The 15237-nt window shown below is 44.2% G+C and overlaps 1 protein-coding gene across 1 annotated transcript; it reads right to left on the reverse strand.

Moving 5' to 3' along the window:
* On the reverse strand, positions 1 to 13518 carry LOC124863098 (UNC93-like protein MFSD11). Its single transcript, XM_047357346.1, has 14 exons — positions 13088 to 13518; positions 10821 to 10954; positions 10677 to 10732; positions 9144 to 9251; positions 8983 to 9062; positions 8810 to 8906; positions 7170 to 7228; positions 6900 to 7059; positions 5673 to 5716; positions 5534 to 5599; positions 4241 to 4366; positions 3990 to 4164; positions 463 to 598; positions 1 to 382 (listed from the first exon to the last, which is right to left on the reverse strand). The coding sequence occupies exons 2-14, from the start codon at positions 10914 to 10916 to the stop codon at positions 221 to 223; spliced, it is 1365 nt and encodes a 454-aa protein (XP_047213302.1). The 5' UTR covers positions 10917 to 10954; positions 13088 to 13518; the 3' UTR covers positions 1 to 220.
* Between the last annotated feature and the right edge of the window lie 1719 nt (positions 13519 to 15237).

Genomic DNA, 15237 nt, shown 5'->3' on the forward strand with positions numbered 1-15237 from the left:
ACAAGCAAAGTGTAATAAAGTCAGATTTAAAGAGTGAAACCAGGCAGTAAAGAATGGAGATGACAGTCTGTCCTTCTGATTGACTCCATATTTCAGATAAAGATGAGTTTCTACCTCCAGCAACAAACCGAGCCTCTCGGTGGAACCCAAACCTCAGCATCGATCACCTGGAGTTCTGGTCAGATGGTTCTCCAGCTGACGAAGCCAAACACGTCCTGCTTCAGATGCTGTCGTAGTCCGAGTCCCTCTTTTTGGACTCGGCGACCGTCTCGGCTGCGAAAAATGAGATGGATCCCAAAAAGCCAACGATGACGAGGATAAGCAGCTGCCAGTGGAGAAGCAGGTAGTTACTGTAGAAGAAGGCCACGGCGGCCATGATGGACTGCAGAGAAGAGTGACAGCAACATGTTAGTCAGAACTCAGCTTTTACCCAGAGTTTCGGACTTTCTCTGGACTCAGCACCTGGATGAACTTGAAGACGGCGAAGGCAGGGGCGCTGTTGTCGCGGAACATGAAGCCGACGATGCTCAGGAGCTGCGTGTTGAAGCAGCTGTCTCCCAGTCCGAGCAGGAAGCTGCAGAGCAACGCCACCCCGACACTGGGAACAGAAAGGAACGAGCTCATCATAACCGTCTAACATAAATTCACCAGAAAGATAAGATGAAGAAGCAGCAAAGAGCCTGATCATCATCATCATCATCATCCTAACGTTGTGGCGTCACACAGGGAGGGTTTCCTGACACACTGAGATCATCAGGCTTTCATTACAGATCCAGTCCACATGGAGCAGCATACTGCAGCTGTTTATCTCTTAACTGGTTCTGCATTCCAGCCCAATGTTAATCAAAGGATGGAGATAATGTCTCAGGAAAGCCACCACATCTTCTCCTCTTCATGCTTCTATGCAGGAAGCATGAAGAGCAGATAAGCCTCCTACAAACTGGACCCTTAACAGATTCACTACATTTTATTTTGGAATAAAAATCAATCAGCTTCAGTCAAACAAACCGACTCAGAGGAATTTATTATAAATAAGATTGAATCATGAAGTTAGAACTTCGTTCTAAGGTAGAAACATGGAGAACATTCAGATGATCTTCAGCTTATTAAAGATTTAACTTCTTTGCTTCTCTGAAAATTAAACCTTAAACATGTTTGGAAAAGAAATGAGCAAATGAGAGGAAGTCCTCCAGGTCCACAGTCTCCTCCTTCCCATGAATATGACGAACATCTTGGTTAATGAAACGTGTTGGTTCTGAGCGTCAGCTGGTCAGTCCATCATTGTCCTCTCCATTCTTCATCTCTTTGATGACTGACTGAGGTCAAAAGGAGAGGTTGGGACAAGTCCTACCAAGACTGGATCTTTCTAATTCTTTCAAAGCTTTTCTTGTTTCTATTTTCAGAAATGTCACCATCTGGAGCCAGAGTTCTCCTTCAAGGTCTTACATGTTCCTAGCAGGAGAAGAGGCAGGAACACGTCCAGATCACCCAGCTTTACCTTAGAAGATGATGCAGAGATGTATGCATCTCCATCTAAGCAGCAGGTTTGTAGTCGCCTCATGTGGATGATTTCAGAAGCCCAGTCTGGAGTAGAAGATCATTAGTTCAACCTACAGTCACGATGAAGGTCTTCTCACCACTTTTGCTTAGAGTGTGATGTATGGGTTTAGGTTCAGTTTTTGTGCGTTTCTTCACACAGCAGACCAATAAAAACTGTTTTAATACAGAGATTTTCTTTCATGGACACGTTATGGTCTTCAAAATCATGGAGAAGAATGCTGACTGAAGGTTGTCCAGGTGACAGTGACTGACACCTTCTAGGCAGCAGGATGAGCTGCAGTCTTGAGAGGATTGTGGATCAAGGTCCACTGAAGAGTTCTGGTGAGATTCACTGGGATAGGACATCAGCTGGGAGTCAGAACGTCAAGATCCTCCACACGCAGACGTATCCAGTACATGAACTGCAACTGTCTGACCCACTTCTGAACCAGAGATAATGTCAGAACCATCTAGCCTGGGCTGGGGAGAACCAGAACTGAACAGTTCCACAGGCATCTACCAGGACATTGTAGAGCACTTCATGCTTCCTTCTGCTGACAAGCCTTATGGAGATGCTAAATTCATTTTCTAGCATGGCTTGGTACCGGCCCACACTGCCAAAGGTACCAATACCTGCTCCCTCACCATGGTAACACCAGCAAACTGGGCTGACCAGAATCCCACAGAGAATCTATAGTTCAAGAGGAAGATGAGAGCCACCAGAACCAACAATCCAGATGACGTGAAGGCTGCTATCAAAGCAAGCTGGGTTTCCTGAACACCTCAGCAGAACCTCTGGCTGATGTCCTCCATGCCAGTAGATCATGAAGACGTAAGTAAAGTTACCCATTTGGAGCCTTTCACACACAGAACTTTCACTAAGCGCTGGACAGAAATCCACGAAAATAACGATTAAATGGTGATAAAATAAAAAACCTTCAGCAGAAAACCCGTTTAAACCAAACAGGGTTCAACTGCCTTTCAGAAGAGTCCACAGAGCTGATGTGGAACATCTAGAAAGTTCTGAGTCTCAGAACAAAGACAACAGCAGCAGTGGGAGCAGATTAGACTGACTGTTGGTGTGAGACATTTTAAAGATCTTCTGGTCTACTGGCCGCCGACATGAAGGGTAGAAAACGCCATCAAAAGACTGAATGACGGCAGCTAAAGGAAGCATGCAATAAGCAAATACTAATGGACCCACAACCGACCTCTGTAGAACCCCCAGGTTAGAGAGGCAATCTCAGAAGTGAACAGACAGAGAAAGTCCTTCCAAATGAATGAGAAGAAAACCAGTGCATCTAGTGCAGAACCAGCGCTATCAGCTCAAACCCTCCGCCTACTGAGGAAAATGTTTTGGTCCACGGTACCTAAGGCTCCACTCAGATCATGTAGAATTATTACGGATCAGAAGCCATTAGGGGAACATCATAGACCCTCAAAGAGCTGACTCAGAGCTGCCAGACTGCAAAGGGTCACAAATCAGTAGCTTACATAGCAGAGCTCTGAACCAACCTTCTACTGAACGTTTACCAAGAAAAGGCCGTTATGAAATCAGCCGATAATTACCAAGAAAGCTGCTGTCAAGATTAGGTTTCTCTAGTAATGGAGGTATCTCAGCGTGTTTTAGACAGGTTAGAGAGCTGTTGATGATCCACGACAACGAAGGACCAAAGCTGGTGAGACTCCCAGCTAAGATGGAGGAGCTAATGTGTCCAAGGAGCAAGATGTCGGTTTCAGTTTTCCAGTAAATGTGTCAAAAACATCAAGTGTGATTTTAAAAAAACAAGTAAATGACTCCTGGCTCTGAGGACCGTCAACATGAGGAGATGAACTCAGGGTTCACGACCTTATTCACAAAGTGATGAAGAAATGTGGTGCAGTCATCATCAGAAAGCAACACAGCATGATGAGGTGGAGTAGAAACAATACTGTTAAATAATACCCAGAGATTACTGAAATTATTCCTTAGAAACTTTTTAACCAACAAGACCAATAACCAGAGCCTGGCTGGACTGTCTGATAACTGGGATCGGGTTTAAGTGGACGGAACCGACCAAATCTGGGATTTATCTGTGATAAAGTGTGAATCAACGCTGTATAAATATACTAAACTGAAATGAATTATCTCCACATTGCTTATTGGTCTGAAGTCATTTATACATTTTCTAACAAGCTGAAATAAATGATTCGCTGATTCATTTAGATGTTTCTGTATCGGACTTCTGATTCTGCTGCAGAACAAGAAGTTTAGACATTTTTCTTTAACTTTTTATTAAAGTTGTAGTTGAAATTGTCTAAGAAATTACCTTGATGTCTTCAGAGAACAATCTTTATACACAAAGATGATTTAACAAGAGGTAAATGCAAGGAGCGACGCCTCTGTGTACCACAGAAATATAAAGTGTGAATAAGGCCCTGCAGAGAGCAGGTTCTGTGTGTTTTCATACCTGGGTGTGATGAAAGCCTTCAGATCTGTCCCGCCCTCTGGTGCCAGCGGAGCATCACTGGCAATGTTGAGGAAAATCAGGAAGAACGCAACAAAGTGAGTGATGAGTCCCAGCAGCACCACAGGGTTCCTCCCAAAACGGTTGTTTTTATTCAGCAGCCCAAAGACGCCCCCTCCTGGTGACAAATAACAAGAGCTGGATGAGCCAAACTGCCCCTCTGCAGAGCTTCAATGGGAGGACAGGCGGCTCACCTATGATCTCTCCGATGCCGATACAAATTCCAGAGATTCCGATCAAACTCTTTGCATCGGACCCAAAGCGTGTCATGGCTCCGATGCATGTCCCGTACACACCGCTGTAAAAGGTGAGCTCCAGACCTGCAGGAGAACACAGTTTGGTTTTCAGCGTTTCAAGCCCCTCAAGTGCTGCTGCAGCATCATCATCCTCGCAGATTGATCTGGTTCTCCAGAATCCCTTCAGATCCAAACATCCACCTGGTAGAACCAGGATTCCAGCAGCAGGACTCAGAGAGCTGATCTCCACCTCATCTGGACCTCATGAAGCTGAATGTAAGGAGTAACAACGAGTTTATTTGAAAGTGTGAAAGCAGGATCTGAGCCACTCCAGGACATGTCTGAAACCAGCATGAAACCAGATTCAAACCAGTATGAAATACATCTAAAGTCCTTCAATCAGTTTAAAACCAAACCTTCTGACAGTTTGAATTGAATAATTCAACTAAAACAGAATCATTTGGAATATTTTTAAAAAGGGTTGGTGGATAACATTTATCATACCAGCCTCCTCAGCAGGTCCAGGTTCAGACCTGGTTCAGTCGGACCAGGGCTGACTGAACTTGGTCCGACTGAACCATGCGATCCATCACATCAATTATGAAAGAAACGTCAGCACAAATATTTCCTGCGTCCAAGTTTCTTTTACAAACATGAACATAGCTGAGAAACAGCTGCCAATCTTCCCTGGACTGGAGGTCCCAGCAGATTCAGCCCAGCATCGGAGCGTGGTTGAAGGTTAAAGGTCATGACACTGAACCATTCTGGTTGTTTGGAAGAGTTGAAGGAGAAAAACAAAAAGGGTTGCAGGACATAGGTTAGCAAAGGTTCATCTGGATTAAGATCAATAGTTCTTGGACCATGTCCTCTGGACAGATCGGACCCAAGTAGAGATGTTTGACCACAATGGACAGAACCAAAACAGCACAACAAGAACAATGGACCCAAACACAGCAGCAGAACAAGAACAGCTAGAAAACTAAGGAAAAAAGGTACTGCGATGGTCCAGTCAACGTCTGGACCATAACCTGATGTTCCTGGAGTTTTGGGTCCTTCAGAGAGCTGAGCTGAAGCAACTTTGGAAAGAAGAAAGAGCCAAAGATGAGACTGATAAAAATAATATGAAATGAACCCAGATTTTCCCCTCAGTTTATTTCACTCTTTTTTTCCAAAGCACTGAAAGATCAGATCCATTAATCTGGTTCCAGTTTGTTAAAGTTAGATGATTGCTTGAAGATTTCAGAAACCCACCTGTGTATCCAATAGAGACGCTCAGCAGCAGCATTTCCTTGGTGACCGATATTTTACAGGCTTTAACTGCAAAACACAAACCAGAAGTTAACGACCTGCAGAGCAGCTGAGGAAGAGGAGGGTTTCTTAGAGATCTTACCAAAAGCATCCAGAGCCTGAGAGCAGAGGTCCGGTGGAGATGAGCTGCAGAGATAAACAACAAATTCACCTCAAAGGTTCGCCTCCATTCAGATTTGAGGTTTTCATCCCTAAAAAGGTTTTGGTTGCTGTGGCAGCCATATCACAGCGGTTTCAGAGACAAATGTGGAAAAGGCAACAAGGACAGTATTTCCGGTGAAAGGTCACCTGTCTGCTTGCGCCCTGTTGCCCAAAATGATGACTGTCCCTGTGTAGTACAGACAAGACTCCAATCTGTCTCCTGTGTCCAACAGATGGAGACGCTCCCTCTCAAACGCACACCCAACATTTAACAGGACTGAAGGAAATGGGTCAGGTTGGGTTCTTTAGAACTATGGCAGGTCAGAAAATGGTCTCTTCAGAAATCTAACAACATTGGTGTAAAATATTTCTGGTGCCACCATTTTAAAGAAAATAAAAGTTACTTGAGGACGTCAAATGTCAACCAAGCGGTTCTTTTATCTTTGTGCTGCTTCAGTTTTAAAGATATTAAAGGTTTACTTTTATTATTCATTCAGTTTATTAAAGTTTGTTTGGTGATGTAAAACATTTAAATGAGAAAACAGAAGAATGCGAAGATGTAAAGAGTTTTTAAATCCCTCCAACAGTTCAGGACTTTTAAAGGAACAGTAAGAATGAGCCACACAGAACCACTCCACTCCATCACTCACAGCATCTCACACAGATGTGAGCTTTGAGAAATGAAACCAGCTGTGTGGAACTCAGCGGGTCGATAGACAGCTCAACACATTATGTGTCTGGCAAATGGCTCAGACCTTCAGCCACAGCAGGTTGACTTCAACCCGACCTGCTACCTCAGTCTTTCAGATATCAGAGAAGATGACCAGAATGAGTCCAGGTCCCAGCTGGTGTTGTGGAGAGGGTCTCATGTATCATGAGCAGTGCAGTAGGTCACCTGGCTCTGAATCACTAGCAGCTTCCAAGCGGTGCTGGTCTCTGAGAACGAGGTCTGGCTGTAACTTACATGAACATGGGTCATTCTCCTTCTATGTTAGATGTACAACACTTCGTTTAAATCGAACTGGGAGATCAGTGTGAGAAGTGATTTGCAGATCAATTTGAGGATTAAATCTTTCTTTGCTCGGGCCTTGGCACTTAGGACAGTTCAGACTTGCTCCTGTTTTGTGTAGAAAACATCCACAAGATCCGTAGTAAATCAGAATCTCACCTGTCTGTGGACCCGTCTATGGACTCTGTCTGCAGCAGAGACTCCGTCACCTCAGAACGAGAGGAAGAGTCTGGGTCAGGCTTCCGGATCAGGAAGAAGAGGAAGCAGCCGACTAAACTGATCACGGTGAGAGAGATGAACACCGTCCTGCGGTCGTGGTCTGAGACACAGCATGAATCAGATGGTTAAAACGAGCTGAAGAACTGAGTCAGTGCTGCATGAAACACCAACATGTGGCCAAAGAGTAGAGAACGGCCGCTGGGTTCATACCAGTGATGTGGACGTGTCCATGCCAGGCACAGTAAATGTAGAGATTCCCAAAGAACAAACTGCAGAGAGACAAGAGAAGCGCATGAAACAAACGGATGTTGGAGAAGAAAACAAAGTAGCAAATTACAGTCCTGTCTGGGTTTACTGGGAGGGATAATGAAGCCTCTGCAAGATGAGAAGATCTCACACATGAGAGGAACTAGAAGGCATGAGCTCCAGGTGGACTTTAGTCCAAAACCTTTATCTGCCTTGCTTTTCTTGGTGCTCATTTCCTTTCCTAACCTAACAAGATGTGTGGAGATGATCCATTTATTCCTAACAGATATCCAGACCATCTATCTCCAGCTCAGATCAACTCATGGTGCTTGTGGTGGACCTGCATCATCTCATGCCTCCCTAACAGTAGGCAAAAGACAGAGAAATACTAAAGCTTTGAGGGAATTTTAAGAGCTTTTTACTGACACCCATTCTGTGACTAACAAAAGTATTCACACCCCTACAGTGACAAGCTTGAATTTATTTTTTATTGTGAGTTTATGAAACAGAGCAACATACAGTAGATCAGAACTTTGAAGAGGAAGGGCAATGATCCATGGTTTACATCATTTATTACTAATAAAAGTGTGCATTAGTATTGAGCCCCTTGAGTCAGAACTCTGCGGCTGGACCTGCTAAAGGTTTGTCTCCACCAACTTTGAACATCTAAACGCTGAATTCTTCTTGGTAAAACATCTCAAGCTCATTCAGATTGGATGGAGAACATCTGAGAACATCTGTTTTCACAGGTTCTTGGTTGGATTAACCAGTGTTGGATTGGGTGTGTCCAACATGGCTTGTGGCAAATTGCAGACAGTACTTCTTCTGCTCTTCACCTCACTTCTCCATAAAAGGTCACATTTATTGAGACCATGACTAATAGTTGTCCAGTCAACAGATTCTCTGACCTGAGCTGTGGATCTCTGCAGCTCCCCCAGAGCTACCAATGACCCTCTTGGCTGTTTCTCTGATTAATGCTCTTCTTGCCCAGCCTGTCAGTTAAGGTGGACGTCCATGTCTTGGTAGGTCTGCAGTTGGTCCATCCTCTCGTGTTCAGAAGATGGATTGAACAGATGTCTGGGAAATGTTCAAAGCTTGGGACATTGTTTTAGAACCTAACCCTGCAGACCTTTCTCTCTGACCAGTGTGTTGTGTTCCTTGGTCTCTAATGTTCTCTAAGGAACCTCTGAGGCCAGAAACAGAACATCTGCAGCTACACTCAGTGACCAGAGTCCAGCTGTGTCATCTGACCAAGAGCCTCCTGCAGGGAATGGGATGGACTGGGCTTTATTTGGGGGTATCAGAGGAAAGGAAGCTGAATGCTGCACAGAAATCTTTTTGTTCCACCTCACACTTCTGCTCCACTTTGTGATGATCTGCCACATGAAGCCCAAATAAAACACAGAGACATTTGTTTGTTGGAACAAGACTGAATGTGAAAATGTTCAGGGGGTGTGAATACTTTACTTGAGGGTCCTGTAGTTTCTGGTAAGGAGACGACGGAGTTTTCTCCTGGATTTCTCAGTAATGTTAATGCTTGACTTGTTCAGTGTAATCATTTCCTTATGAAGGTATTTAGTGAGTTTCAGGCATTGCAGGTTTACCTGAACTGCAGCAGCGACCAGAATATGCCGCTGTTTCTGCCGATGGTGCCGTCGCTGGAGTTGATGGCCAACACGTTTCCCTGAGCAGTCCACAGAACTGGAGACCAGCAGTCAAAATATTAGCACCAGCAAGAACAAACAAGTAGAAATGATGTTCAATCGAGTCTCTGTACCTGCAGCGGCGATGCCGACCAACACAGACGCTGTGTAGAAGCTCCAGGTGAACGGGTGGATGAACATGGCGATGTAACCGCTAGGGAAAATTATGCAAAGACTCATCAGGCGTCTGGTTCTACGCGAGAACTTTCAGGTGAGTCACTAAGAGTAAACATACCTGTATAAAATACCACTGAGGAACATGGAGACCTGGGGTCCGATGACTGTCACCACAGAGGGGGACACCAGGTTGGATGCAGAGAAAACACCATAAATGATGGCCATGCTGTCAGAGTGATCAGATGTTCAGATGTCAGAATAAAGGCGTCTGGTTGTCCTTCACATGTTCAGCTAAAACTTGGCAACTAATGTGATTACAGCCATGGTTAAGTCACCCACATTAGTAGATGCAGATGCACTCACATCCACAGTGGAAAACCTACTAAAGACCTTCAATGTATTTCTCTTATGAATCTGGGTTTGCCCAACAATCAATCCTGTCCCATCATGCTCAGGGTGAAACTTCTGCTCCAGGTTAACATGGTGGTTTGCAGATATGCAGCAAAATAATTAACATAGTAAATGAAGTTCCCTGTTTATTTGGTTCATTTTAGATGTTTTACACGTTTCTCTGTCTGCTGAAGAACAAGAAAACATTGCATATGTTTCTAAAGCTTTAAACAGCAACGTTTCCAGGCATGTGACGTGAATATTTCCAGTGTTGATCCTTCGTATCGCCATCTTCTTAAGAAGTTGCTCCTGGAGAATGTTTTGAAGCCATTCTTCATCCATGGCAGAGTTGTTGCAGTAGAACTAGGAGGATGTTTCACCGTTGGTACCACATAGAGCTCATGGTAGCTCTCAACTTTTCTTCTCCAGATGGTCCAAACAATCAGGAGGATTCATCAGAAAAAAGAACTTTACTCCAGTCTTCTGCTCTCCATCCTGGTTCCTCCTGCAGACCTTCAGTCTGTCCTTCATGGTTTTCTTGAGGTTCCTTTGCTGCCCTTATTTTCCAAAGGTCTCCTCCTCACCAACACAGTTTCTCTACAGGAGGAGACACCCTTGAAGTTCTTGATGCTCCAGAAGTCTGTTCTTCAGCTGTAATGTTCTCAGCAGCAGTTTCCTGCTGAGGCTGTTTGGATGTAGTGATGATGCTGCAGCTTCTCTTTAGAGGAAACCTTTGCTAACAGAAGGAGACAAAGATCTCAGAACATCTGATCTGATGGAGTGATTTCATCTGGACTCTCCCCAACTTCATCTGTTCTGATGAGACTGGGCCCATCTGAACCCAGAGGACCAGTCTGGACTGGAGTTAAACTGGGTTAGTGTTTAAAGCTAAAAAAGCTCGCAGTAATGAGCCGATATGTATCTGATCAATCTGCACAATAATCTGAAAACTGAAGCTGCAAATATGGCTTCGCTTTGGCATTGGAACATACACCACCTCACAAAAGTCAGTACATCACTCACATTTTCATTTCATTATTGGACGGATGGATGGATGCACGCTTTAGACATTGTAATGTGAAATGAAATCTGAAAATACTAAATTGTTTCCATACTTATCCAGGAAAGTAAATGCATGCGATTCTGCACATCGATCCATTTTTGTTACGTGTTTCCTACAGAGACTGGAAACCGTTAGCCATGACTGAACCCCCTTTCAGTCACCTGACCCTCCCTGACCCCTCCTATCCCAGCAGCTTACCTCGTGTAGCCGCTCCCATGAAACTCGGTGCTGTTGAAGCTCTTGATAACAGTTTGCTGCAGACACAAACACGGTGTAAAGACAAACACACTGACTTGGACAATCAGCTGCTAACCCAGGACAAGTACCAGGTAATCAACCCACCTCTATGTTTCCACATGTCTGAAAAGCAGTGAACATGAACATGAAGCCAAAGCCGAGGATGATGATGTTCAGCAGCTTCTTCCCATCTGGACCCATTTTCAAAGATCTCTTCAACGCCCAAATTAGGAAAGGTCCTTGTAGAAGACAGAAAGTTCAGAAAAGGTGGGTTTGTATGTGAGAAATGTTAATTATGGGACTCAAGCAAACATCTAAAATCTTCTCAGTGTCAAGTTTACTTTTACAGCAAATTAAAAAAGCCAAGACCAACTTTTGGCTTCCAACCCATTTTCTGTTTTTCTTTTTATGACGTGTTCTGTCCGGCAGAGTATCACTCTGTTGTCTGAGTGCCAAGAAGAAGCCAAGAAGCCCAACAGATTTACTTTCACAAGTGGAGCATTACGGCTAACGCTATTATGCTCCGTTTGATATTTATAAAAGAAACTTTATTAGAAACTGCTTTGGGATTATTTCAAATGCAATGAAGACAGAGACGGAAAAAGAAAAGATAGAATCAAGAAAGAGAGAAAGGTGGACAAAAAGGAAAAGCTGAGAGGAGAATAGAACAGAGGAGAGAAAGAAGGATGAAGAGAATACAAGACAAGAAGACTGCTTCTGCACCTGCAGAAACGTTCATATTACCAGCTTTTTTACCAAAAAGTGCACAATACTTATCAATACAAGATGTATTTAGTGGTAAATACGGCTCAATATAGAACATTTCTGTATCAGTTATCACCTGAATCTAAACACCTGTGGTTGTAAGTGTGAGCGCACTTGTGTATACAAGGCCCCCCCAGAGCACCGGAACACCAGAAGAACCATCGCGGGGACCGCCCCAGCGGAGCCACCCAGCAGCCACAGTGTTGAAGCCCCAGGGAGCTGCAGCAACAAGCCCACAGCAGATCCATCCATGGACCCAGAGACCCGAGACCCCGGGACACATCACTCCCCAAGCAGAGCCCTGAGAGAGCCAGGGGGCCCAGGCCCCAGCAAGCAGCCACCGGGAGTGTGCCGACACACTCCAAAGCACCCAGCCCCGGATACCGAGAACCACAAGTACACCAGTGGGCTGAGACACCAACCACCGGCAGGTAGTGTGGCGAGGAGGAAATAGGCCCCATATTTGATGGGGGGCCTAAACTGATCCAGGCGAGGGAACAGCCCAAGACCCAACCTGACACAAAAACGGGTACACACAGTCACAATCACACATTCCCACCCTCATGTGTACACATAAAACACTCACACCCACGCACCAAAGAGACAAACATCAATGGACATCGTACACTCACTCTCCCCATGCATACTCTATACTCCCAGGTCCCCGATACCCCAGAGGGGCAACCAGCCCCCAGACCCAGGAGGTGGACCCCTTCATTCCAAGTTGGAGAAAGGGAGACCGCCCCACTCCAAGCACCCCCGCCGCACCCCGCTTTACACCACACACCACGACGGCAAGGCAAGGGCCCCACACAACGCTGCATAAAAATCACTGCTGTGTTTGGTATGAAAAGTTTCAAATGCAGCTAATTGAGTGTAAAAAGGAATAGCTCCCTCTCTAATATCGCCGCCTGCTGGTTGCGGTAACATTAAAATGTGTGTGTGTGTGTGTGTGTGGTGGCTTACAGATGGGCAACATAACATCTTACAAAGAAATCGTCATGGCAAAGCACTGCCTAGAGGTCAATATTTACTGATTTATTGAATGAACAAAAGTATTTATGCACTTTTGTTGTTCCTCCTATTTTCCATGAGCCAATGATCTAAGACTTTTCTATGGACACATAGTGATAGTGAGCACTAGTGAGCACCTCACATGATGGACTATCAAGATGCTGATTGGACATTTGGTGACACTCTGAAGGTAAACAGGTGGTGAGGTCAGCTTCAATGCTGAAACAGCAGATGCTGGTCTGAAGCCGAGACCACTCGTCTTCTGGGGTCTGTGTCAAGTCAAGAGGCAGAACAAATGAAATGCAGAAGACCCCAGGTTGGCCCCTGAAGAACCCCACAAGTGAGAAGAGCTGCAATTGAAAAACAGACCCGTCTCCAGAGGTCCAAAAGTACATCAGTCATCAGCCTAGAAGAAGCTTTGTAATAAAAACAGAAGCAGAACAATCACAGCTCTAATTTGTTGACTAATGAAACAGTTCAGATGATTTTATGATTATCTGGACTGGATGAAGATTTTAAACATGTTTAATGCTGATGTGGCATTTAATCAGATGATCTAAAGGAACAATGATAACCAGCAGTAAATGACTCACCACCAGCAGAAACCAGATTTAGCTCGCTTGTTTACCCCGGCTGCTGCTCCTCCTCACTGGGTATTCAGCCTCATTCTTCCCTCATGATGGAGAATCTTCACTTTTTCTCCATTTATCTTCCTGCAGCAGCTTGGTATGGATGTCTGCGGAGAAATGAAGAGATTCTCTGGTGCAACCCGGACAGACTAGAAGTCATGTGATGAGTCAGCTGACAAACCAACAGCTAGCTAGCTAGCTAGCTAGCGCAGCTAAACACTTCCTGGTTTTAGTTTAAATACGCAAATTCACCCCAACATGGCGGCTAGGTGAAAACCTTCTCACTGCAGCTGCTAACAACTTAGACTAGCTAAATCAGCTTCCGGTTCTAAAACAAACACCCATAGCTAACAGGCTAACTAGCGCTCAGAAACTACACAACTTCCGGGCCGGACTACGTCACAGAAAATAACGTATGTTCCAAGAAAATAACTCAAAGTTTATAAAAGTTGTAATTTCTAATTAATGTATTATTACAATATTAGTTAATATTTAAACAATAAACGACAAGCATTAAATACAGTAACAGTTCTTGCAAATTACACAACGTTTTAAGAAATTATTGATAAATAATAACAATAAAACTACAAATCTTGTTGCACGGTGCCGCAGTTGGTAGCACTGTTGCCTTGCAGTAAGAAGGTCCTGGGTTTGATTCCCGGCCGGGTCTTTCTGCATGGAGTTTGCATGTTCTCCCGTGCATGCGTGGGTTCTCACCGGGTACTCCAGCTTCCTCCCACAGTCCAAAGACATGCCTGTTAGGTTAATTGGTCTCTCTATATTGTCCTTAGGTGTATGAATGAGTGTGTGCGTGGTTGTATGTCTGTTGCCCTGCGATGGACTGGCGACCTGTGGAGGGTGTACCCCACCTTTCGCCCATAGACTGCTGGAGATTGGCACCAGGTCCCCTGTGTCCCACTATAGAATAAACGGTAGAAAATGACTGACTGACAGTTTTAAATAGTTTTTTTTAGCAGCAAGACTGGAAACAGCGCTGGTTCCCGCCCTTTTTGATGTTGCAGTTACGGTGCAGAGGTGCAAGTCGATGACGTAACCTCTACTGTCCCAATTCTCCAATTTTGCAGCTTGTAACCTGCGCACTTCAACCCCTACATGCAGTTGTACAAAGTAAACACTTCATATAGGGGCGTAGGGTGTAGTGTGGGTATTGGGACAGGGCCTATATATGTCTTAATGTCATTAATATATGCTGTTGGTCCGTCATCTTGGCGCTAGTGCTGCTGCTTCTTCTTCTTCTTCTCTTCTTCTTCTGCTGGCGGTTCGCAACAAATTCAGAGGTGCATAGCGCCACCTACTGTACATCATTGTATAACTCCACCCACTATATTCTGAGCCTGAGATCACATGATGCCAAGTCGCTGATGTAAATTCGTATTCTCATAGAAAATAAATCGTATTCACAAACTGTTATAGCATATTGTATTCATAAAGAATAAATCACAACTGTAAACTTGAACTTTGTGTTTGTAATTTCTTGAAGCTGTAACATTTTATTTTGTATTCTTACAGAGAAAATATACAATACCTCTTTTGGATTTTACACAACTATTGACTAATATGCACACATTTCCGTCTTTACATACACATTGTTTTTGACAGCGTTCTTACCCCATATACTCCAGATATTTTGGAGCAGTTAGCTCTTTAAATGCAAAAGTTACAGGGGGATATGAAAAATATCAGGCTTTCCCAGGGTTTGTACCCTCATCCAAATAATGGATGAACAGTATCCCACATTCTTGACTTTAGGATCATAAACCGTTCTTATTATGACTAACTACTCCTGAAATTTTGGAGCTGTTGTTTCTTTATGCAATAAAGTTACAGGGGATACAAAAAATATCAGGCTGACCCTGCCAGGATTTGTACACCCATCCAAATAATGGAGAAACGGTATCCCACGGGTATATGTATATTTCGGTGTCCACTGAGGGACGCTGCGTGCCTTTCTTTGCATATTGATAAACAGGGGCATTCTAAAAGATTTGAAGAGTAGGGCATCACTTGCATTGGTAAATGGAATGGCATAAAGAAAATATTGGTAGACGACTTACTGCCCTGTTATTTTCATACAGATGTAAGGAAACAGTACT

Source organism: Girardinichthys multiradiatus, chromosome X, assembly GCF_021462225.1.
Source record: "Girardinichthys multiradiatus isolate DD_20200921_A chromosome X, DD_fGirMul_XY1, whole genome shotgun sequence".
Classification (NCBI taxonomy): Eukaryota; Metazoa; Chordata; class Actinopteri; order Cyprinodontiformes; family Goodeidae; genus Girardinichthys; species Girardinichthys multiradiatus.